The 24,056-nt window shown below is 38.1% G+C and overlaps 1 protein-coding gene across 2 annotated transcripts in view; it reads right to left on the reverse strand.

The window, feature by feature from the left end:
* HSD17B4 (hydroxysteroid 17-beta dehydrogenase 4) overlaps nt 1-24,056 on the reverse strand; it is a 70,015-nt gene that overhangs the window by 21,498 nt on the left and 24,461 nt on the right. For both annotated transcript variants that reach the window (XM_054809839.1, XM_054809840.1), the window contains exons 14-18: nt 23,806-23,857; nt 20,333-20,404; nt 18,745-18,848; nt 14,250-14,315; nt 2,943-3,012 (exon numbers count right to left, since the gene is read on the reverse strand). In XM_054809839.1, coding sequence (XP_054665814.1) covers nt 2,943-3,012; nt 14,250-14,315; nt 18,745-18,848; nt 20,333-20,404; nt 23,806-23,857 — 364 coding nt within the window. The remainder of the gene's footprint in view (nt 1-2,942; nt 3,013-14,249; nt 14,316-18,744; nt 18,849-20,332; nt 20,405-23,805; nt 23,858-24,056) is intronic.

Genomic DNA, 24,056 nt, shown 5'->3' on the forward strand with positions numbered 1-24,056 from the left:
TTTTTAATTCATGGTTGCCAAATGTCTTAAAATATAGAGCACACTTCAGGATTATTTTTTCTTTATTTAGAAGTGGAAAACACTCTGAAAGATTTCAGGCATTTTGAACACATCTAACAAAAAAGAGGAAAAAAAAATTACAGTGTTTTGTTTATACTGACATTTTTGGTCAGGTTTCCCCACGCTTCTATGCTTTGGAGCAGGAGCTGAACCTTGGCAGAGGATAATCTTTGTATTAGTGCTGAATCTTTTTCCAGTCCTGTCAAAGTCTGACAAAATAAACCTTTTAAAACTGGACTGAGATTTGCTAAAGTGCAATGGTTAAGTTTTAAAGATGCTGCTTGTACTGAGTATGTTCTGATCCCTTAACAGGTTGCTCTGACCTGACAGGGCATGTGAACAGTAATTGATCACACTTGCAGCAGCCCATGGATTCCAGACAGGTCTGTCCAGCTTTGGCTCTGAAAACAGTTGTTTTGTCTGGAATTCATCTGTCACTCTTCGCTGCCAGAATCTGTTTTTTCCGGAGCTCTAAACAACTCCTCATAGCATCTACACACCATGAAAAGTTGTCCCAAGGGACAATAGCTGGGAGAAAAAAGCAAAAGCAAACAAACAAAAAAGAGGAGACAGGAGAAAGTCTAGCCTGCAGAGAATCAGTAAATGCAGAAGAAACCACCTTCAAGACAGAGACAAAAAAGCCACTAGGACTCAGTGCTGGGAAAGATGGGAATTCCAAGACATGGCCCAAAGGGAAGACAAGGCAAGGAGGAGTAAGGATGAGAAACAGAAATTTCGACTCGTTAAATTAGGAGAGGAGACATAACAGAAGGACAGGCTAAAAGGAATGTGAGTCTGTTTTCTCACTGTAAGTATTCCACTCTGATCATTCTGCCATTTCCTTCCCGTAAAATATTTGACTATGCACACTTTTAATAGCACTCTCCTTTTGTACACTGTGCACAGAGTATTTCTAAAAGCACAAGGATACCATGCAGTCAATTTTGAAACAGATTACTGGCATTATTGTAACAGTATCAGTATTCAGTATCTCTCATACAGAATGTTATAGTGACATGTAGCTCTTTAAAAGCTTAGCTCAATTCACATGCAAGAACCAAAACCCACCACTATTTTCAGAAACAGACAAATACATAAGGTCCTATTCTCCCTGGTATTTTCTTTATAAAACTAATGTATATTCAAAGAAAAATCCATAAGGCAATCATGTTACTTTTATCTAGACTAAAACAAAAACAAAGTAAATGTTGCTTTCACTTTCTAATATCTCGGAAATACTCACAAGCTACAGGAATAAAGGCACAAGAATATAAACAGGTGTTTTCATGTAGTATATCTCCTCTGAAACATTACCCACAGGAAAGCTTAACAATCATCCTGGAATGACCTGAAAGCATTACGCTGCACGCTTGCTTCCAGAGCACGCTAGTGAGAGCCAGTCAAAGGGAACATTTACACAAAGACAAGAAGGTGTGTGAATATGCCCAAAGAAAAAAAGCTTCTGTATAACTAGAAACACAACATTTGTGGAATATTCAGTCATGTTCTTCTTTGTTTCAACCTACATTTAATATAGGTATCTAAGTAGGAGGCTGCCACTGTTCCAAAATCCAGTACGGCAGTTTTCTGTTACGACAAAGAGACTACCTCATCTACAGAGTTAATTTCATTTTTCACTGTGTCTAAATGCCAGTGGTCTTTGTGGGAGCAGGTAGATTTCTATTCCTCTTCTTTTGTTAGGCTTTCATAGGATTATTATCATCATTTTAAACACTGGGGTTTCAATTATAAACATGTATTTTTCTCCTCCAGATTCCACCTACTTATTTATCCAAAATCATCAGCAGAATAAACAAACAGAATGGTTTAATAAACCAAAGAAATATCTTTATGTAGACTCTGGTATTTGGTTATCATTATTTATAAACACAAATTTACATAGAATTATATAAAATAGAGTTAACCAAACAATTATATGTATTTATGAAAGGAGACAATTTGTGGAGTATGATAAGCATGATCAGAACAAGAAAGCATAGCTCTGCTCTATTTATCTTGGTAAGAACAACATACAATGATACTTCTATATTAAAAAGAAGTCACCAGAAAACTGCAGACTAATTATTACAGACCAGTATTATCATGTAAAGTTTATGATGATAGCACACATATTCAGGAAAATTTCTTAAGTAAATCAAATTGTTGTCTGCCTGGAGTAATCACACTATACTACTAGCAAGGCTTGAAAAGAACTCTGAAAAATACCTTAACAACAGAAATTTAAGAAAACAGATCCTTCTTTAGTAATTAAATCTCTGCAAGAATCAGTTAATGTAGCCTACAGTCTGTTGCTTTGGCGTGTAGCATTACATAAATGAACAAGCTACTGTGATAGCAAGAAACACAGTTAAGCAATTTTATAGGAAAGATGTGCTAGCAAACTCCCTCTCTCCCACCCTTCTGAGATTTATTGGGATTGAGAATACTACACTGAACCACAAAAAATTCCACTATCACCATAATCTCAAAATTATCTAGATGGAAAGAAATATCTATCAAAGAATTTATGGAATTACTTCTGAAGCTTTGCACAGTCTATTTCTGCTTATGAAACAGAGATTGTAAAGATGGGATAGTGTCAGCAAATAAGCTCTAAAAGGAAAACAGGGTAGGAGGCAGGTTTCCACTGTAGGTAGAGTTCAAGCATCATTCTGCAGTCTTAGCTACAAGAAGCAGTGCTTTAAAGTGAAATGTCACACAAAACTTTGAAGACATCTAATGGTGATTCTTAAGAACAGCTATAAAAAAGCACTACTTTTTCCAGCTTATTAAAGATGTGCAGACTAAGTGAAAAAAAGATTAAAAATACATTTATATCATCTTTCAACCAAATATTAATACAATGGTATCCCTCAGCTCACCTCCAAGAGCAGCAAAACTTGGATCAACATGTAAAGGATTCCAGTCCCCACTCAGCCGATATAAGGCAGCCTGCAGAAATAGAGAAAGAAAAATGAAAGGGTATCTGTGCCTGAGAGAAACAAGCAGGATTCACTCAAAAACTTATGATAAACGAACCTATCACAATCTATTTTACTAGTCCTTAGGTAACATACTCTACAATGAAGCAGGTAAAATAGATATTAAATGTTCTTGTGCAGACAAACTGCCAAAGCTCCATGGAAATGTGCCAAGAACTGTGTGTGGTCTTGGTACCTAAGAAAGTAATACAGCTGCTTAATGGGAGGAAAAAATAACCTACTCTGCTGACACAGAGATCCAGCTTCACTAAAATTTGGCAACAGTGAAGTAATGCATTTTCTAGAATTTGTCCATAGGTTCTTTAGCTTGAAGTGTAATTTTAAAAAGTCTTCTTCCATGACAGATTCATTCACAATTTAAAAAAAAAAAAAAGTATAAAACCTTTTTTTTTTTTTTAAACACTCACTACCGTGCTTTTTCAACATTTTTCAACATCTCTTACAAAGATCGGAAATATCCTTATCCTTCCCTTTTAAGAGTAACATGATTAATTGTGATGCACTTCTCTCTCAGCAGCTTCATAGGTAGCTGGTCCTAATAGACAAAATCCCAAAGTAACACACCAAGCTTTCTAGAATACAGATCTAGTATATTGTATATACTGTGACTGTGAATAAACCTCAGAAATGCTGAAGAACATGGTTACTTTACTTCAGTTTCCTGTCTTTGTGTGGCCTTAGAATTTTCTTTATCCAATCTTGTATTTGCTGTATGTGTACAGTGGCCAGCAGTTCACAATAACAGAGGTGTAACAAGCCAACTGGTGCATCTTTCCAGACTAAAAACTTATTCCCCAGTCATTGGATTCCAGTGAAATCCAGTGACTAAATGACTGTGGAGTACTCTCTAGTATGACACTCCCAGAAGTACAGAGAAAATCAGTACATCACATTAACTAATGCTAGTTAAGAAGAATTTATTTTTATAAAAGAATTTAAGAAGAATTTAGTTTTATATAATGGCATATACAAATTGAACATGAATTTAATTGAAAACAGCTTTTAAACTCAAAACAAATTTTATTTCAATCAAGCACAGTATTGGTCTTTTGAACCCCTTATCACTAGAAATTTTCTCCCAGCATTTTAATCTGGGATTGTAAAAGATGGTATATGTTTATCCAAATGAGGGCAAACTGCGCTAAATTCTGTTTTGAGGAAAGAAGCTAACAGATTTCTCAAAGAGAAGAAAGAAGGAAAAAAATGAGGAAAGATTCCCCACAGGAAGTGTTTTCTGAAATATGTTTAACACCGTTTCTTCTATTGAATCTGAAGCAAAGGATAGCAAAGGTTCTGAACTCATACTATCATTTTAATACATAATCCATTTATTTTAATCTGTTAATATTCCAGTCCATTTCTTCAAGCGTATACAGCTTTCATACTAAGCTCTAATTCTCTTTTATTTGTCCTGGTAGCCTTTATCAATACAGCAAGTGTTTTGAGTCTCAGTTATGGTGGAACATAGAAGAGCTTGTCACTGCTTCTGTGTCAGAGTTGGATACATGCACTAAAAATGGCAAGAAGAAAATTCTAAACTAGACCATAGCTTAAGCACACAAATCTTAGAAAGGCAAATACTAAGCTAATGCTTCACCATGGCTGCTACATTGCTGTTTACTCTTTTTGAAACACTCTTCCTTTTGTAAAACAAAGATGTATCAGTAAGATGGCATCACAGGATCTGGAATTCCTAATTGTAATTCTACTTTCACCCAAAATATATATTTAACTTTTTGGTAATTATCTTCTAATTGATCCTATAAATTCTTAAGGAAACAGTAAAGACTGGAAATTTCCCACTAATGTAAGACTACAGTTCAGATGGGTCCAAGTTTGACCTTCCAAAAGAGACAAAGGGGAGGGCAAATACTTTGCTGAAGGAATAGATAACTTGAAAAAAATCTTATAGCTATTTCTACTTCCTGGTGATGCTAAAATATCTCACCTGGTGAGAAGAATAAAGTCAAGATCTCCTGAAGGCAGTATTCTCCTGTGCGAGAACTCTTCAGCTAGCAGTCTACAAGCCAAATCAAGTCCAAAAAAGCAAGCCAAATGGACTGCCAAGTGATCCTATGCCACAGAAGCTATTCTATAGGGGGCAACCAAGGAGCGTGTAGGGAAACATACAGTGCTGGTTGAGGGTGGAACAGGAAAGAAAGCTGAAATAATATAAATATTTACACTCTACTACACCATCTAAGGCAGCTGGAGTGAAGTGATGAGTGGGAAGAGACAGCTGGGAACGGGCTAACAATTATCATCCATGGAGAGCACCTGTTCCCTTCATTTATTGTTCTCTCTTATCTCAATTCTCACAAAAATAGAAGAAAGATGGGGACCTAAGAGTGCCACCACACTCCCACACATAAAAAAACCCCACAGCAGCAGGGGTTCAGAGAAGAACATGCACATGCTGCTCTTCTGACTTGCTGTGTCTTCACTTCTCCCCACTCCTCCCCTGAGTAGTTGTTAAAACTGTGTTTTCACTGTTGTAAGGTAGAGGTGAGCAGCTCTGATGTACCACTAGCTTCCTTGCTAAGAGCCATCTAAGGCCTTAATGCCACCAATATCAAAGTCATAACACTATAAAAGAGACTTTTAGTGAGCAAGAGACCCTCAGTTCCTTAAAAAAAAAAAAAAAATTAAAACCTGACAATTTAAAGAGAGTTACTTTTCACAGAATTCTACAGAGTATCGCCCTTCATTACTGAAGTTTTCTTCTAGGAAAATCTAAAATCTAATGGCAAATCTCCACTTTTGAAAACTAGAAAATAAAAATTGCTAGATGTGAAATAATTAAACGACTTTTAAAGTAAATTAAAATTCTAAGATTTCACTTTCATTCTTCCTTTAATTTGACTTTTTACAAAAGCTTTCAGGAGGCTATTTTGATGAAGAAACTATTGTAATAAATTTTAATTCAAACTAAATAACATTTAGTTGCAGTGCTGGGAAATTCTATTTATATATGATAAAAAAAATCCAAATTTCTATTTTAAGCTTGAATCTCAAATCTGGCTATGCAGCTGTTGCTTACTAAAACTCATTTGGGGTGATAATAAGGACTATTTGGGAGGCAATACTACAAAAAGCTTTTCAAAATTACTATAGCAAAAATGCTAGTGCTTTGCTAACAAAGTAAATGTAGCATTTTGGAAATAATTAGTATCAGAGGATTAAATGTGATAACTCAAAGTCTGACACATGAACATGGGAGACAATACTTGTGTTTTTGTACTTTCAACAACTACAGTGGCACTGGTCCCAGCTAGAAAACACAGTGGCTGAACCAAATGAAACAGTTACACAGCAAGTTATTTCAGATTCAGTGCAGCGAAGTCAGGTCTGCCAACAAACTTCTTTTCATTTACCATAGTCTTTGCTATTACTTCATTATATAAATTACATTCCACATGAGAACAGAATTGTTTTAAAGCCTTGCTGGCTCTACTTTCTATATTCCTCGAATAATGACATTTCCTGCAGTCTTGAGTGATAGCATTAAAAGAAAAACCGGAAAAACCCCCACCCACAAAAAAAAAGTGATGCATCCTTGGAGGATGACAAGAGTCAATTGACGTGGGGCATTAGATTGAAGTCAGTCATAATATAGTTAGATTGTTCTCCAATTAATAACACAAACTGTCAAGTTTCATTTCCTAACAGTTTAGGAGTTCTGCCAGACCACAAAAGAAAAGGCGATATCCAACCTGTCCGTGCCAATTTTTCAGTCTTGCCTGCAGACTGCAATAAAGGTCAGTGGTAAAGCTAACGAAAAAGGAAGCCAACTATCCATGTATTTTAGCTTCTAAATGGGGAGAAAAAGGGCTCTTCCCAAGAGCTTGTCTTACCAAGTATATGTGCATATATAGATACACATACTTATGTGTGTGTACATGTATGTACATATGCTTTACCAAACAGCTTATTTAAATAAGACCAAGCATTCAAGCAATCTCATGAAGAAAAAAAGGCCACAAATCTCATCCGCACCTTTCAATGAGCTCTGATTTACATTAAGAACAATGAATTTTTCCACTGAAACTGGCAGTGCTGATGCTTCAAGGACTCAAGTTTAGCACAGTACTTAAGCAGCTACTCTCTGACTGAGATCCCCATTTTCCGTATCTTCCTTTTCAACTAATTACCTCTGTAAGTGTAAGGAGAGATATTAGGAAAGAGCAATTGGTAGAAACCAACACACAGAAAGGTAAAACGGTTTATCCGTTCCTCCAGATAATCAACTATTGTTCTGAAAGTAGGTGTATGTGGAAAATAAACAAAATAGTTTAAGTTGTTTGTAATAGTTTCCAATGCCTAAACATATTTTGTGGAAATCTGGGTCACGCATGATTCTATTTTTTAACAAGACTGCAATTAAGAAATACAAGTGTATAGTTTCCTAGACTATCCAAACACTAACTTATTCCCTTCATACCTTTGACTCCCTCAAGAATAAGAATTACCAAAATGTTCAATTAAAACACCTTCACATACACAGCTATAAATGGGAATAGGTATAATAGGTATAAAACAGCACTACATCTTCTCTCCTTCCTCACTGCACATTATTCATGTCTTTACTGTTTACCCGTACCATATATTTTTTAAATTTAAAATCAACTTATATATTCTGGCCCATGCTTCACAGAACATTAGCCATTTTTCAGTAGTATGGCAAATGTACAGGAAGCCTTTCCTTTAACAGTGCCTCTCTTAGTCAAAAAAAGCAAACCATTTTGGTTTGGGAACTTCAACTGGAGTAACAATTTTTATATCCTTTATTAAGACTTGCATAGATAAGTGGAGGAAACAAACTCTTGGTCATAAAGAGCATATTGTTTAAACAAAATGACTGTCAGGCTAGTACCTTTTCTTCTTTTATCGTCTTACCATATAAAACTCTAGTATAATCCCAACCCTCAACTATGATTAGAAAACTATATTCTCATCTTCCCAACAGGAAAAAACATGGGGGGGGGAGTGTATGGGGGGGGGTAGTTTGGGTATGTGCATAAATCTTGAAATTAACATCACATCATGTAACAAACCTTTAAAGTAATTACTATTACAAATGCTCACTCACTACACAGTTTCAAGGGTTCTGAGAGTATCATCTCTGCATGCTGAAATCTCTAGACAAATTAGGAAAACATTATCAAATCCTTGCAATGGCTTCACATCCCTTTGTTTTGCTTGCATCATCCTTTGTTGTTAGGCATTTTTTTCTGCCGTGCTGTCTAAACCTGTGAATCTACTGAAGCAGTTCATTTTCTCCATCGTGAAACAAATTATTTATGCTACAAACAGAAAAAAAAATTACCCGAGGCTCTCAGGAGGCTCTCTTGTGCTAGTCTCTGAAGTTAATTTAAATTTACATGTTTTCAGGCAACACTGTACTACAATCTACACAGAGCAGGACATAAAAAAACATTTGTCCTGTAACCAGTTTTCCCCATCCATGCACATGTTTTCATCATTTTCTCTCTCACATGATTTTATTGCACTCATTCAAAAAATGACAACTCAAAACACTCACCTTCCTATAACTTTTTTCTTCTAATCTGTTTAAAATAAGAATAAAATCTCTCCAAGAAAACAAACATAAGCTGGAAATAACCAACCTTTTTTTCCCAATAGTAACAATTACTTATTCTATCTACACGCATGTTCTCTAAAAACACACAGAAATATGTACAAATATACTTAAAATGAAAACACAAATAAAATCTGTGTAGAACAAAAGATCACTTTCCACAGGTAAGTATCCACATCCCAATTACACAGAAGCTTGTGTCTTAGCACACCATCCTCAAAGTAAAGCACTGACTCATAGTACTGAACTTGTTTACAACAGGCAGAAAACATCTTACAGTAGGTTTTAGTTTAATAATTCATCAGGCGGTTTTCCCATGGACCTCCTTCCTTCCAAGATATCTTTTTAATAAGTTTTTATTGCAAAGTCCACTCTTTTACAACAAACTAGATTTGTGCATAATTGTCTTCACAATTGTTTCCAGTTACATTAAGAACTGCAGTTTTAGCTGAACTTGACACAGTGAAAAATTAAACTCAGGTAACTAAAGGACAGCAGTATGAGCAAGAGAACTGCAGGACTGGAATGACTCAGGAAGGAAAGGACACTCCTGCAGTCTTAGTCACAGGATGCTGATGACACTACTTGAAACACAGCAGGTGCCAATTATTTTCTCCTCTTTCAGAGGAAACGGAAAAGAACTGTATATTAGGGGGAAAAAAAACCAGCACTACTAAAAAGCAGCAATTTCTTCACACCCTGTCAGTCAATGCTTGAGCTATACCTGGAACAGAAGGCATTACATAGAGCATGTATGTTTTAAATCCTATTAGATTAGTGTAGATGTGAATTTACTGAATCTCTAAAAATCTCTGAATGAGTAGAGAATCATATTCCCTAAACTAGCTTTTTTTAATGCTGCTCACCGTATCACACTGTCAAAAATCACTATCAGATGCTATACATGAATCCTTTAAACACTCCCTGTACAATTAAAATGCTCAAACAATTATAAACATACTTACTTTATAGACTGAAGACAGTAGAAAAAGCTGTAATTGTCAGAAGTGTAAACCAATTCCAGCTCTCCAGTTTAACATTTGAAGGCCTAATTCTTCAAAGAGCACATTGTTTTGGGTTTGTGTGGCAAGGTTTTGGTAGTGGAGGGGACTACAGGGGTGGCTTCTGTGAGAAGCTGCTAGAAGCTTCCCCCATGTCTGACAGAGCCAATGCCAGCCAGCTCCAAGACAGACCCACCGCTGGCCAAGGCCGAGCCCATCAGCCACGGTGGTAGTGCCTCTGGGATAACACAGTTAAGAAGGGAAAAAAAAAACCAACACCAAGAGCAATTTCAGCTGTAGAGAGGGATGAGAAGATGTGAGAGAAACAGCCCTGCAGACACCAAGGTCAGTGCAGAAGGAGGGGGAGGAGGTGCTCCAGGCGCCGGAGCAGAGATTCCCCTGCAGCCCCTGGAGAAGACCACGGAAAGGTAGGCTGTCCCCCTGCAGCTCATAGAGGCCTACCATGGAGCAGGTTTGCTGGCAGGACTTGTGACCCCATGGGGAACCCACGCTGGAGCAGTCTGTTCCTGAAGGTCTGCACCCCGTGGGAGGGACCCACGCTGGAGCAGCTGGTGAAGAACTGCAGCCCATGGGAAGGACTCATGTTGGAGAAGTTGGTGGAGGACTGTCTCCTGTGGGAGGGACCCCACGCTGGAGCAGGGGCAGAGTGTGAGGAGTCCTCCCCCTGAGGAGGAAGGAGCGGCAGAGACACTGTGTGAGGAGCTGACCACAACCCCCACTCCCCATCCCCCTGTGCCGCTGGCGGGGAGGAGGGAGAGAAATGAGAAGTGAAGTTGGGCCTGGGAAGAAGGGAGGGGTGGGGGGAGGTGTTTTAAGCCTTGGTTCTATTTCCCATTATGTTGCTCAGATTCGTTTGGTAATAAATTAGATTAATTTTTTCTCAATTGAGTCTGTTTTGCCCATGACGGTAATTGGTGAGTGATCTCTCCCTGTCCTGATCTCCACCCAGAATCTTCTTGTTATATTTTCTCTCCCCTGCCCAGCTGAGGAGGGCAGTGATAGAGCAGCTTTGGGGGCACCTGGCCTCCAGCTAGGGTCAACCCACCACATGCATTTTTGAAGGACGCTGTACAAGTTCAGAACAGAGGTATGAATTTCAATTTCAGCCCGTGATGCTCAGATACCCTTCTGCTAGTCCAATTCCCAAATTCCATTGTCTCATCCTCTCCTATCAGCCATTGATTACGGAGCACCTATGTCTGAGTACTTTGGGATATCTGGGTAACAGTTGCCCACAGACCATAAGAATTTTATGGGCAAAGCAAAGCAAACCTATTGTTGAAGAACTGCAGCTCCAACCAGTCCCTAACTCTGAGTTCATTTTCCTCTCATTACTCCTTCTCAGAACACAACTTCTTGCAACAAATAACACAGGAAAACTGACTTCCTGCACTATCTCACAACCTGCACAATATCAGAATGCTGTGGGTTTTTCCACAAGCAGACAAACAAACAAATTAAAAACCTTTAAAAACAAAAACACAGAAAGCCCCCAACAAACTCAAGACTCCATATTTGTTTCCTTCTTCAAAAGTGACCTACATCACTTGGACATCATCCACTTTAAATACCCACTGCAGCTTATTTTGTGTGTCATCAGAAAATGAATTCCCAAGAAATCAACACATTTGGGAAGGGAGTGAAAACTCTCCAGAGACAAAACTCTCCAGAGATACAAGTCATTCACTGCCTGTGGTTCTTAATTGCATTAGGAACCATTCAGCAAAATCTGTTTGATTGATTAATTTAAGGCCCTGGTTTGAAAACCAGCAGGACAAGAGTAGCTTGGTGATACTGAAGCTATGTAACTACATTAAACATTCCCTACAGGGCTGAAATTGAATGATTCATTTCTTGTTAAATGGCTAATAGTCAAATACCCTCTAGACTTCTTGATCTTCTGTCAAAAGGTCTATTTTATTCAAAAGATTTATGGCAGTAAATCTAGGAAAGCATAGCTCAGGTTACGGAGAGAGAACAAGCTAGAAAAATACCACAGCACATGCACATCCTTACAGGGCAAGACGGAAAAAATGTCACCTAGTTCTTTGCAGAAAAATTCATGAACACACAGAAGAAATATTTTATGTCCTTCTTCAGCACGATGCAAATTTTAAGCCTTAAAGCCTTTTAGAAGCTCAGATACTTCTGAATTTTTCTTAACCATTTTTCATCTTTAAGCAGCTTACACCATGGTAGTGCAAGTCATTCATAAGCACTGGTTGGTGTTTAAAGAACTTCTCAGGAACAGGTAAAGATTTGAAAGGGATAAACATTTATTATACTACCTGTTATTAGTCTTTGATACCACTAACCAGAAGGATTAGTTTGTTCTGTCAATGGTCACTGACATAACACAATTAGGTGTTAGGTGGCTGTACCCTCCATTCTGCTAACACATGGTGAAAGGCAAAAAGGGTTATTAGCCCTCTGTTCCCAGTATCTTCTTCAGTAAGCAGTGCTTCCTCCTTTCTGAAAACACGTAAAAAACATTCATCTTGGAAAAAAATTAACCCTGTGTAGTTAGAACTGAATATAACTTTCAAGATAACCACAGTCATTGACTTCAGTGAAAGACAGAAGTCATCACTGTAAACATTTTTAACATATGCATGATGGTCTACTTATCAGGAAGTTTACTACATGATCATGCTATGAAAATTTAAGGGGGAAAAATGCTAGTTATGAAGAGCAGTTTAGCCACATAATTGTGGTGAATGTCACAACTATCATTGGAAATTAATACAGTTCAAGTTAATTCAAATGCCATCCGCAAATTGACTCTTTCAGTCTGCTCTTACTCTAATTCAATAGTTGAATGGCAACAGTCATGCCTGCCAACACCTTTTTCCTTTAAACACTAAGAAAAAAAATTCAGCAACTTCGATGCAATTTGTGTGCCAGCTTCCATTTTCAAAAAAGATTTTAGGCAGTTATGTGTCATTCCACAGACACGTAAATGTAAAATCTTGATAACATTTCTCCAAGCTGTCCTTCACATGAAAGTCTGTATTCCTGCCCGTAAAGCTCCCAAGTTCTACACATTCCCCCTCCTATATACAGGCATCATCACTTAAGCACAAATGCTACTGAATAATCTGGCAGATAAGCCTTCTTGCTATTCTCAAAGTCCATTGGCTGTGGCTCCTGCAAGATCTAATTGGAGAGGAATTCTTTATATATTTACCTGTCAGACTAGATCTTAAAACAAGTGTGGTGGCTTCTCTGTGCCACTTCATTTCCAAAAATCAATTTTGCAGTAGCGAAGTTTCCCAACTTCTGCATTATAGGGTCACTACCATCTTCCTTTGTTTCATGAACTTAGTGTTTTATACACAATAACAGCTGCAGACAAAAGAGTTGAAGGCTCAGAAACTAAGATTACTGTATGAATAAGGAGATCATAAATGGCATCTGAAAATTGGTGGACCTGGAATCAATTCCAATATAATCACACAGAGGAGAATCTGAACTAGGGTTCCAACATTCAAAGTAAATACTTTTAACTACTGGCCATTAGGGTTCTCTACAGGGTGCTCTATTGCTGCTGAAGAGCACCTTCCACTACATTTAACCACCTCCCAGGAACAAAGTACTCTCTCACTGTTCCTTGCTCCTTACTCACCCTGCTAACTTTCGATGAAGCTTATTTAGAAGAATTAGACATCTGTACCTCCCAGACCAACGCTGTGAATTTTAGGATGCAGCAAGTATGTCACTGATAGAAACAGAAATGCTGATCTAAAACTCTCTTTCCTGGTTTAAGTGGGTAGGGCTTACTTGGATTTCAAGCACATGAATCAGCTGAATCAGTTTAATTACTCGTATATAATCAGAGGCTAAGTAGACATCACAGTTACCACAGTTCAGTTGATGCTCCACATTTTAATTGCATCTCCAAAACCTACCGCCTCCTGCCATGACTAAGTTGCTTCTGAAAATACTACTCAGTGTCTTAATACTGGCAGCTCCAGACTTTCCTGTCTTATTTGTCTGACACCTTCATGTGTTCACCTTCAGAGGAGGATGTATTTATTTACTCAGGTTTCTACCTATAGAAAGTAGATGCCTGTGAACCAGTGAGACTGTGGACAGACAGAAACATACCTGGACAGACATCTGTCAGTATTTCAGGTTTCCCTGACTACTGCTACTACTACTGCACAAATGTAACTTTTTCAAAACTGTGAGCTTTAAGCACTTTTTTGGGGGTTACAATGTGTTTGCTTGCACCATTTTGTCTAAATTTCACAGATTTTGAACCTTTGTTTTAAAACTACAACAGAATACAAATGTTTATTTGCTCCTCCTATGCAGAATTTTGTAATAAACGATTATAAAATTGCATCAGACTTATGAAAAGAATGTTTTAGTACATTGAACACACAGTCATAACTTAACATAGTACAAATTTTAGCATCATGTTATTCACAGATACATATACACACACAAATACACAAATACCTGATGTGTATGAGCAAATTTGAAGTATTAGCAAACATCATATAAGACTCCTTTCTCCAAACAAAACAAACATATCCACACCTAGAGCATATAAAACTTTACCTGATCAGCTGTTGTGACATCAGAAATTACAGCATCAGGGGGTCTCTTGGGTGGATTCACTGTTACCTAAAGCAAAAATAGTAGTATTAATATTTCACTGCAAAATTTTTTTATCTGTATCCATGCCAGAATATGTCAAGTATGTATAAAAACCAACAGCATGTACAAAGCTGTTAAGGTTCCTCCCACCCTTTCTGCATTTACAGACAAATACTTAGGCCAGAAAATGTCTCTTATCAAAGGTTAGTTTTACAAAGATAGCAATCCTCAGGTATCAGATCTGGCTACCAGTTACATTTTATAGCTGATCAGTTTGATTACTTTTCTTCCAAACAATCCAAAAAAGCTCAAGCAAGAATTATTCACTCTGACAAAATTGTTGTCTCATAGAACATTAGCGTTTTGGAACACAGAAACAAAAATGAAGCTTTTACAATAATACCTTAATAAGTGCAATGGAGTACAAAATAATTTACTACCTCACTCATGGACTAAATCACTTTTGGCCTTTAAGAGTTTCCAGCTCTTTGTTTTGCACTTTTTTCTTTTGTTTTTGCAATTACATGCTGCATATTAACCCTCATCTTATTGTAAAAAAGCTGCTCCTTGTGCAATCTACAGCTTCATTGTTCAGTTTTGAAAAAATAAACCTTATCAACAGACTGACAGAGAACATTCTGGATCATTATAAACACAAAGAACACCATAACAAATTCAAAGCTATTAAAGTAGCTGAAATATTTTTTTCTCCTCTCCTTCTTGGGTTTTCAAAACAAACCAAAAAACAGCCCAAACAAAGAGAAACTGGTGTAAGCTCTAAAATCAAATGAAGCAACTTGACTCTCACCTGCAGTAATTCTACTTAATCTTAGTTTATGTAAGCTCCTTACCAAAGAAAAGAGAAATCAAAAGAAACTGAGTGCTATGTAGTTTCACATCTAATAACAGCAAAGGCTTTTTCCTGTTTGTTAAGAGCAGAGCAAAGCTACCTCTTGGGTAGAAGACTTGATAACATCACTCCCGCTTTTGCCACTTCAGAGAACCACAACAGACCTACACATTAATCACCTTGGTAACAAGGACACTATCTAACATGCTTTCAAAACAAGAAAGGCTTGCCAATCTATTTCCAGTTGGTTTAAAGAAACTCAACCTGACCTGCCAAGCCATTAAGAAGTTAAAACTAGCCAAGATATGAATAATTAAGCAAGTCCCTCTGCAAGTAAGGCAAGAAAACCCCAACACAAGAAGAGAGGCGTGACTTACACGCTGCTCATCTTAGACTTGGAAATGCATTCTCCTTAGCTTGCGGATACAATAAATGTGTAAAGTGACAAAAAGACACATATAGTATGTCTGATCACCTTAGGATTTCTTTTTGGCACAGAGGGACATGAAAGTCTTTTTAATTGGGAAGGTTCACAAAAACAAAGAAGGAAAATCTATCGTTTGAAACTGGCCTCTTGCATGCAGAGACTTCTGTTGAATTTGCTATGGCTGTGTTGTCTTAACTGGACTACGTTTTGTTTTCTTCTATCACAAGAAGTACTGGTGCCTGAAACATGTATTTTTTATGTTTTAAAATATAAAAATATTTATATAACATTCTCATACTTCACTAAATAGAGTGAAGAAGTTGCAGTTGCCTGAAGCATAATGTTTAACTGAAAAGTGCCAAGGCACTATACTGGACTCACTGATGCCAATAGATTAGCAACATTTCCTTTAAACCACTTTTTTTTTTTTTTACATGCATTACATAAAATCTGATTACAGAAGAATTAAGGGTTCCATTGAAGACCCTTATACACTGTCTGCAATAATATTCTGTGAATTTTTCATACTACATGGAGGCTTTTCCTATTTCTCTTTGAAGCAGCAGACGTTTCAAGATTTGATCTGTAAAGTTATGTATGGGAAAACTGCTACATAATTGATACAGATTGAAATCAAAAAACTTGTACGTTTACATTCAAAAATCCCAAAGAAAATTACCTACAATATTACAGATGTACAAAACCTAGGTATTTCATTATAAATTTTCAAAAATACTGAGCTTAAAATAGCCTCTATTCAATTGACTGTTTATTACTACTGTAGTGCCTCAAGGCTCTAGTTCACAATAACAACATTCAGTTATAGCTGGCACTACCCTTAGACATAGTATTAAAGAAGACAATAGTTATATGTCAAGTACCTGAGTAGCTACCTCATGCATTTGGACATACAGACGATGTGTTCATGTGACATTGTTTGTCATTGCTAACTCTCTCCCAAAATGCAGGAGTTCCACTCCACTGGAAGTGAGAAACTACAATGCTATTTCTCTCTTTTCCTCTTTATGCTTTCCAAACCTCTTTCAAGCAAACACATAGATTTATAAAGAGCTACACCTAGAGATCTCTTCTAGAAATTGCAAGTTCAAACCTAACACCACACATTTGAGTACTTCTCAGCTTTTTACTATGCTAGTCTTTTTATTAGAGCAACATCTTGCAATATTAACATATGATCATATCTATTCGAACAGATTTAACACACGAAAAACAAGTTACTAAAATAAACATGAACATTCTCTGTATACGTACACACAAAATTATCACTAGTTATCAACTTATTTTTAAATATAAATAGACTCTCCACCCCCTTAAACAGAAGCAAAGAAAATCTCTGAGGTGGAGCAGCAGAACACACTGAAATGGTAAACTGATGACACACAGATCGTGTATTCCCAATTGGAGATGTAAGCACTGAGGCAGAAACTGAAATGTGATCATGACAGCAGAGCTGAGACAGGTTTAAATCAGGACTCTGTTATGAGTCTAATTGGCACAAGCCAACAGCTCAGTAGTAGGCCACTAGATAAAGTATCTAAAACATCAACTTCTTTGTCACTCTCCTTGCTACCCATGCTCAAACAAAAGCAGCCAAAAGATCTGCTCTTAAAGCTACATATAAAAGAGGTAAAGCTCCCCAAATCTACTTGAGAAAACCAAGACTTACAAATAAAAGTCACTTCTCTGTTCTTGTTCTGATCTAAGAGGTCTCTCACAATTTTTCAGATCAAAAGTAGATTGAGAAAATAAAACCTTTCCCAGGCTAGCTTTTAACAAGAAATTAGTAACTTTCCTCATCGGTTCATTTATGGAGAGCGTGATTGGGAGTAACTAAATACATAAAACCAAAACACATAAAGTTTCTTTTGTTTGCAAAGATTACATTTGGGTTTCATAAAACCAAGAGACTCTTGCCAAACTGGACAGTTGAATTGATAGTATCTTCCATCTGACCTACAGAAATAGGATTTTAAGGAATTTAGCACAGCTCAAAGTACAACATGTAGCAGATTTTACCGCTTCTATGGAATTAATTGGTTCAGATCGGGTCAGATTACAGTTGGCTACACTGTCAACTTCAAAAGACCTTCTTCTAAAAGATCTAATATGAACCTTCCAGAGGAGCATTCTGTCTACATCATCATGCATTTTATATGAATTCCAATTTTATTTTAACTTCAGACATCATTTTCTAATTCCAAGTCCACAGATTCTAAACATTTTCCAGAGAAACTCCTATTCAGTTTTCCATTAGGATATTCCATATCTGTAATTTCAAATATTTGAAAGTAGAAATATCTATCAGTTGCATGTTTAGCAATTTACTTTTCTCCCTAACTGTATTTAAATTCCATTTGAGTTTGTACTGTAGCCAAAAAGAAAGGCCTGTAATGAAGGCCTGCTTATATTATACATAATAAGAAAACGTAGCCAAGAAGAAAGGCCTGTAATGAAGGCCTACTTGTATTATAGGTGATAAGAAACTCTTCATTATTACTTTAGGTAGAAGGTTAATGATTCTTAGAATGAGCAGCTGCTACACATCATGAGAAAAAGGAGGAGCTACAAGACACTTCAAGGTCCTTATGTACATACTTTTCAGAAAGGGAGGACATTAATTGCCTCCAGCAGCATCCTTATCTTGCTGAGGCGTATAGCAAACAATTACCAACACTGAAATATTGAGAAACTAGGGGAAAGGCAATTTGGGCCAGGGTCTCCACGACCACCGACTCATAAGCCCCCTACCCAAATTATCCCACCTACTCAAAAGATAGAGGCGGAGAAAGGAACTGAGCATGTGTTCTAGTTTGCACACTAGGCGAAGAAATATGAACCAATCATTGTAACGGGGAGTGTACCATTTTGTAATCTTTGTAACATTTCTGTATAAATATGACAAGGGAACCAGCATTAGGTGTGCCTGATTAGAGGAACTATCCTCCTGACACCCAGCGCTGCAATAAAGGAAATGCCTGCTTCCTAATGCTAAATCGGTGTTAAGGAGTTTTCTTTCATTCCCGAATTTCGGTGACAGTACTGCCACACTGCTCAAATGCCAGTTTATCCTTGCCGCTTGATATAGCAAATATTTTTCTTGCAGTGCTGACAGAAGTTTTTATGGGGTTTTTTTAAGATATGAATATGTGTGAATTTACCTTCGCCTTTTCTGATGTTCGTTTTCCACCAAATCCTCCAGCTCCAACAAAAAACAAAGAGAACTGATTATAACACACTAGGTCCTTTCCACAGTAGGTATTCACTGAAAGACAACAAAAGAGGAAGGTCATATATTGTCTTCAATCTCCTTTTTCATACAGCTAGCATGTGTTGTTACAGGAGGGAAGTTCAGCTTCAAGCATGACAAAGCTCATTTTAACAACTGAAGGCACAATGGTCACGCTTTCATGTTGCACTCCCTGTCTAGTGAAGACTAATGATCTGTTTTAAATAACATTATCATTAATTTTATCTATATGAAAGCATTAAAATTAAAAAATAACCATTCAAAATGCTGATGACATTCAAGGTGCTAAAAATATTTTGAAACCAGAGTGCTGAAATTAGTATTTATTTCAGCATCTCACACTGCATTAGCAATTTATTTAAATATGATAGAACTGTGCCATAAAATATGGTGTATTAGAACCTGTAGAATCCCCAGTGTGTAAAGCACATTACCAATTCATATCAAAAAGCAGTACTAGTATCTTGCATGAAAAAAGCTCCAGAGCAAGCTTTGTTTAAGGTCACCTGTTCCTTCTCTTGAAGAAGAAACTTCTTGCACTGAATCATGATTCAACTGCCTATTTCCAGTCCATGCCTATTCAACACCCTTACACCTTAGACTGAAATTTACAGTATTGTTAATAATGTTTGTTTCCAGTTCCAGAAGCAATTTAAAAACCACTAAGACTCTGCTCACAAAAAGAACTTTTGTGTGTTGCAAAAACATACAGGCTTAACGTTAGCCCAGTATGGAAGCAAACCACAGCTAGGAGGAGCAAAGAGACAGTGAAGACCTTTTTACAATTTTATCTGTACACTGAAGGAATAAAATCTCAAGAGTATTTAGAGATTTACTGCCTATTAACCTACTCTTGCAGTCTAATTTCCCAAGGGACCTTGGTATAACTACACCTAAAGATATAAAAATTCTAAAAATGACAACTTATCAACTTCTGGAGACATTCTGATCCTTTAACCTGCATACAAGAAGAAGGAAATGGGTCTTGTTTTCTTTTGTTTAGAAAAGAATAATGTAGATGTAAAAAAAAGAAAGCAGGACATGCTATTAAAGATGGATGCTTTGCAGATGAGTCCATATAACACGCGCATATGACAACCTTTGCAAAACCACCGCACAAAACACACGCACGCACATGCATACAGCTCTCTTGCTGAAAGGTGGCAGAATCTAAAATGGCTGCCTTCAGACAGGACTAAGTATTATTACTGAAGAACTTTGTTCAGTTTCATAGTGCACTATTCCACCTACGTAGGAAAAAACCAAACCTTCTCTGAAATCTTTTTCCAAAGAGAATGTTCTTATTTCAGTACATTAACTGCCAAAGAACAATTACATTATACATTTACACAGCTATTGCTAATTAGCTCATTTCTCAGCTCTCATTGAGATTTAATAAGCTAACAGCCTTTACTGCGGAAAGTAACTATTGGTACAGATAGTTAAAAACTGAGCCTGCCAAATTTTAATGCATCCCCTCCAAAAATTATAAAACTTACCATCTATAAGCAAGACTGCTCCTGATCCTTTGTCGAGAACATCAGCAACAGTTGAAACTGAAGTTAACTGACCTGTACAAAAAGAACAACGTGTTCATATTTTAAGATTTTGCTTCAGGAATGAAGTCCACAGATCACTCTTTACACTTCCTTACTAACAAAAATAGTAATAGTAATAATAATCATAGTAATCACAACCATCATGATTATTATAAAAATGTCTGGGAAGCTTTGCAAATCTTGGTTTGCAGATGTGAGGAATTTTTTTTTCTTCTGAGTTTTGGGGGGTTTGTGCTTGGGTTTTTTTTAATAGAATCTTGCTATAGCTTACATATTCAGAGTGAAACACAAATCACATTTCAGACTCAAACACATCACTAACTTCAAAGATCACTCCAATCGCTTAAGGATTGTCCACGGATTTCAAGAGGGCTGAGATAACTACAGTTCTACAGAAGGGAAACTCAGCTCAGGGCCTGGGCCTGTGGGTTTATGAAGTTTGCCTCTAAAGAGGTTATTGCTCTAGAGAGATATGTAACCATATATGTTTACATGGAATGGAAAAATAAAAAGCTTTATGAAGCCCTGGCAATCCATTACTAATTATCAGACTTCTTTGAAGTTAATATAACTTTCACACAACTCTTTTTTGTTTCAACAAGAAATTATACCATTTATCTGTGGCTTGTAAGATTTTTTTTTCCCCTTCTGTTAAAGGAGTAGCTGCTGCCCCAGCATTCACACACCATTCATCATGTCATGCACACACACACTTACTCTTGGGCACACTTCCTCCTTCTTCTGGCTGTATCCTAGGTTACCCACAGCAGTCTCTCAGGCATCAGATTTTATAAAATAGTTAATTTAATTGAAAGGTACTGCAGCAAGAACAGCCAAGGCTGGGTGCCTCCAAAGAGAGGGACACAGAACAAAGAAATCCCAGGGCAATTATACCCTTGCGATCTATACACCTGCCCCTCATGTGCCTTTCACATGTCTTTTAGTCCAACGGTGATTTTTGGTCTGGGGTCTTCTAACATCTAATTGGATTCTTCTTCTGTGTCCAGGCAGGCAGGATTTTATCTTCTTGACTTGGAGTTTCAGCCAAAGGTTGGAGCCTCCTTATCTTCTGGTTTACAATCCCTGTGCCCCTGCCTTCACTGGCAGAACATGGAGAACTGAAGAGTCCCAGACTTGGGAAAAAAACTACCAAAATATTAGTGTGATATCAAAATACTTTCCCATACTGAAAGACAGCACTGTACCAGCTGCTAGGAAAACTTCTAAGAAAAATACCTCTATCACGGCCTAAAGGCTTCAACAAATCTAGCCACTCATGCTAAGTAAAGCCAAGCAAACAGCACACATCACCCGTATTATGATCCTAAGTAATTTATTCTAATTAAAACTTACTTATTTACACTTGTGTTGGGTTTGCGTGGCAAGGTTTTGGCGGCGGGGGGGCTACAGGGGTGGCTTCTGTGAGAAGCTGCTAGAAGCTCCCCCTGTGTCTGATAGAGCCAATGCCAGCTGGCTCCAAGACGGGCCCGCCCCTGGCCAAGGCCAAGCCAGTCAGCGCCTCTGTGATAACATATTTAAGAAGAAGAAAACCACTTAGAGAGAGAGAGCTTTTGCAGCCGGAGAGAGGAGTGAGAAGATGTGAGAAACTCTGCAGACACCAAGGTCAGTGCAGATGGAGGGGGAGGAGGAGCTCCAGGCACTGGAGCAGAGATCCCCCTGCAGCCCGTGGTGAAGACCATGGTGAGGCAGGCTGTCCCCCTGCAGCCCATGGAGGAAGGATGAGGGGGTGTAGAGATTCCACCTGCAGCCCATGGAGGACCCCACACCGGAGCAGGTGGAGGCACCTGAAGGAGGCTGTGACCCCATGGGAAGCGCGTGCTGGAGCAAGCTCCTGGCAGGACCAGTGGACCCGTGAAGAGGGGAGCCCACGCCAGGGCAGGTTTGCTGGCAGGACTTGTGACTCCGTGGGGGATCCCACGCTGGAGCAGTTTGCTCCTGAAGGTCTGCACCCCGTGAGAGGGACTCCATGCTGGAGCAGGGGAACGATGAGAGGAGTCCTCCCCCTGAGGAGGAAGAAGTGGCAGAAACACCGTGAGATGAACTGACCGTAACCCCCATTCCCCATCCCCCTGTGCCGCTGAGGGGGGAGGAGGTTGAAGCCGGGAGTGAAGTTGAGCCCGGGAAGATGGGAGGGGTGGGGGGAGGTGTTGTAAGAGTTGATTTCATTTCTCATTCCTCTACTCTGTTTTGCCTAGTAATAAATTAGATGAATTCCCTCTCTAAGTTCGGTCTGTTTTGCTCGTGACAACAATTAGTGAGTGATCTCTCCCTGTCCTTATCTCGACCCGCAAGCGTTTCATTATACCTTTTCTCCCCTGTCTAGTGAATGAGGGGAGTGAGAAAGCGGCTCTGGTGGGCACCTGGCCTCCAGCCAGGGTCAACCCACCACAACACTAAACAACTAATATCCCTCAACAGCTCCTCCCTTTGTTTTTATTAAGTATCCCTACTAACATGCTAAACAAAGTTTGTGAATCCTTTCAAGTCACTCGATATGGTCCTTGTCTTCAGAGGCACCCAACTTGGGTTGGTCTTGCTGCTGCACCTTTCAATTAAATTAATTATTTTATAAAATTCAACTCCTGAGACACTGCTGTGGGAAACCTAGGGTCAGGCCTGAAGAAGGAGTAAGCACGCCCAAGAGTAAGTGTGTGTGTGTGTGTGCGCGCCACCATGAATGGTATGTGAATGCTCGGGCAGCAGCTCCTCCTTTAAACAACGTCTACAGTCTGGAAAAGTTAATTTTTAAAAAATACTAAGAAACCCAGACACATACATGCATATCCTGAATGAGTCTAACAAGCACCTCTCAAGTGTTGTAATCTGGGAAAACACAGCCATCTGTGAAAAGAGCTTGCTACTTCAGTAACTATGAAAAGAGCTTGCTACTGCAGTAACTAGTACCTTGTGTATTTTGACAGGAAGAAAAGTAATTGTTATCTAGCCTCCTCATCGAGATTTCCATTCCTCCTTTACATACATAATTTAAATCTTATCCTCTTATAGGCACAAAGATGCTACCAATGTTGAAGAATTTTTAGGTAAACATCACAAAAGTTCTATGATACAACCGTACAGAAAGAATTTGAAATTCTGCTAGTTAGTATCAAATTATATGAGTAATACACCAGCATGTAGTGTATTTGCTTTTTATATCAAAGATTAGGCATGAGTTTACTGAGTATACTATAGAAAAGCAAAGCAAGCTCCCAAGAACACTGAGTTTCAGAATTCCTTCAATAATGCAACAGGTTGCCCCTCTTCTCCCCCAGCCCTTGTAAAAAAGATATGCAAAAAATCCAGCTGGAAACAGAGCTTCCCTATTTCCATTTATAATATGGCTACAGGAAATGTCTTCATGAAAAGCAAATCAGCAACACAAAAGGACTGACCTGAGGTTGGTAATGGTTTATACAGTTCCAGATATTGCTCACCATGCAGCATCTGCATAAAGAAAGGCAGCAGTGTAACAACAATCAGTATATTCTATTGCTTCCCCATCACAATTGCAAGGAAATATACAATTATTTTAGAAAGTGTTCAGAACAAACAAATAAACAAAAACCTCCACAACTTTTTTGTTTTATTTTTCCAAATCCATCCCTAACAGAAAATATTTTCAGAGAAAGTTTTAAACTTCTTT

The sequence above is a fragment of the Grus americana genome, chromosome Z (assembly GCF_028858705.1).
Source record: "Grus americana isolate bGruAme1 chromosome Z, bGruAme1.mat, whole genome shotgun sequence".
NCBI lineage: Eukaryota > Metazoa > Chordata > Aves > Gruiformes > Gruidae > Grus > Grus americana.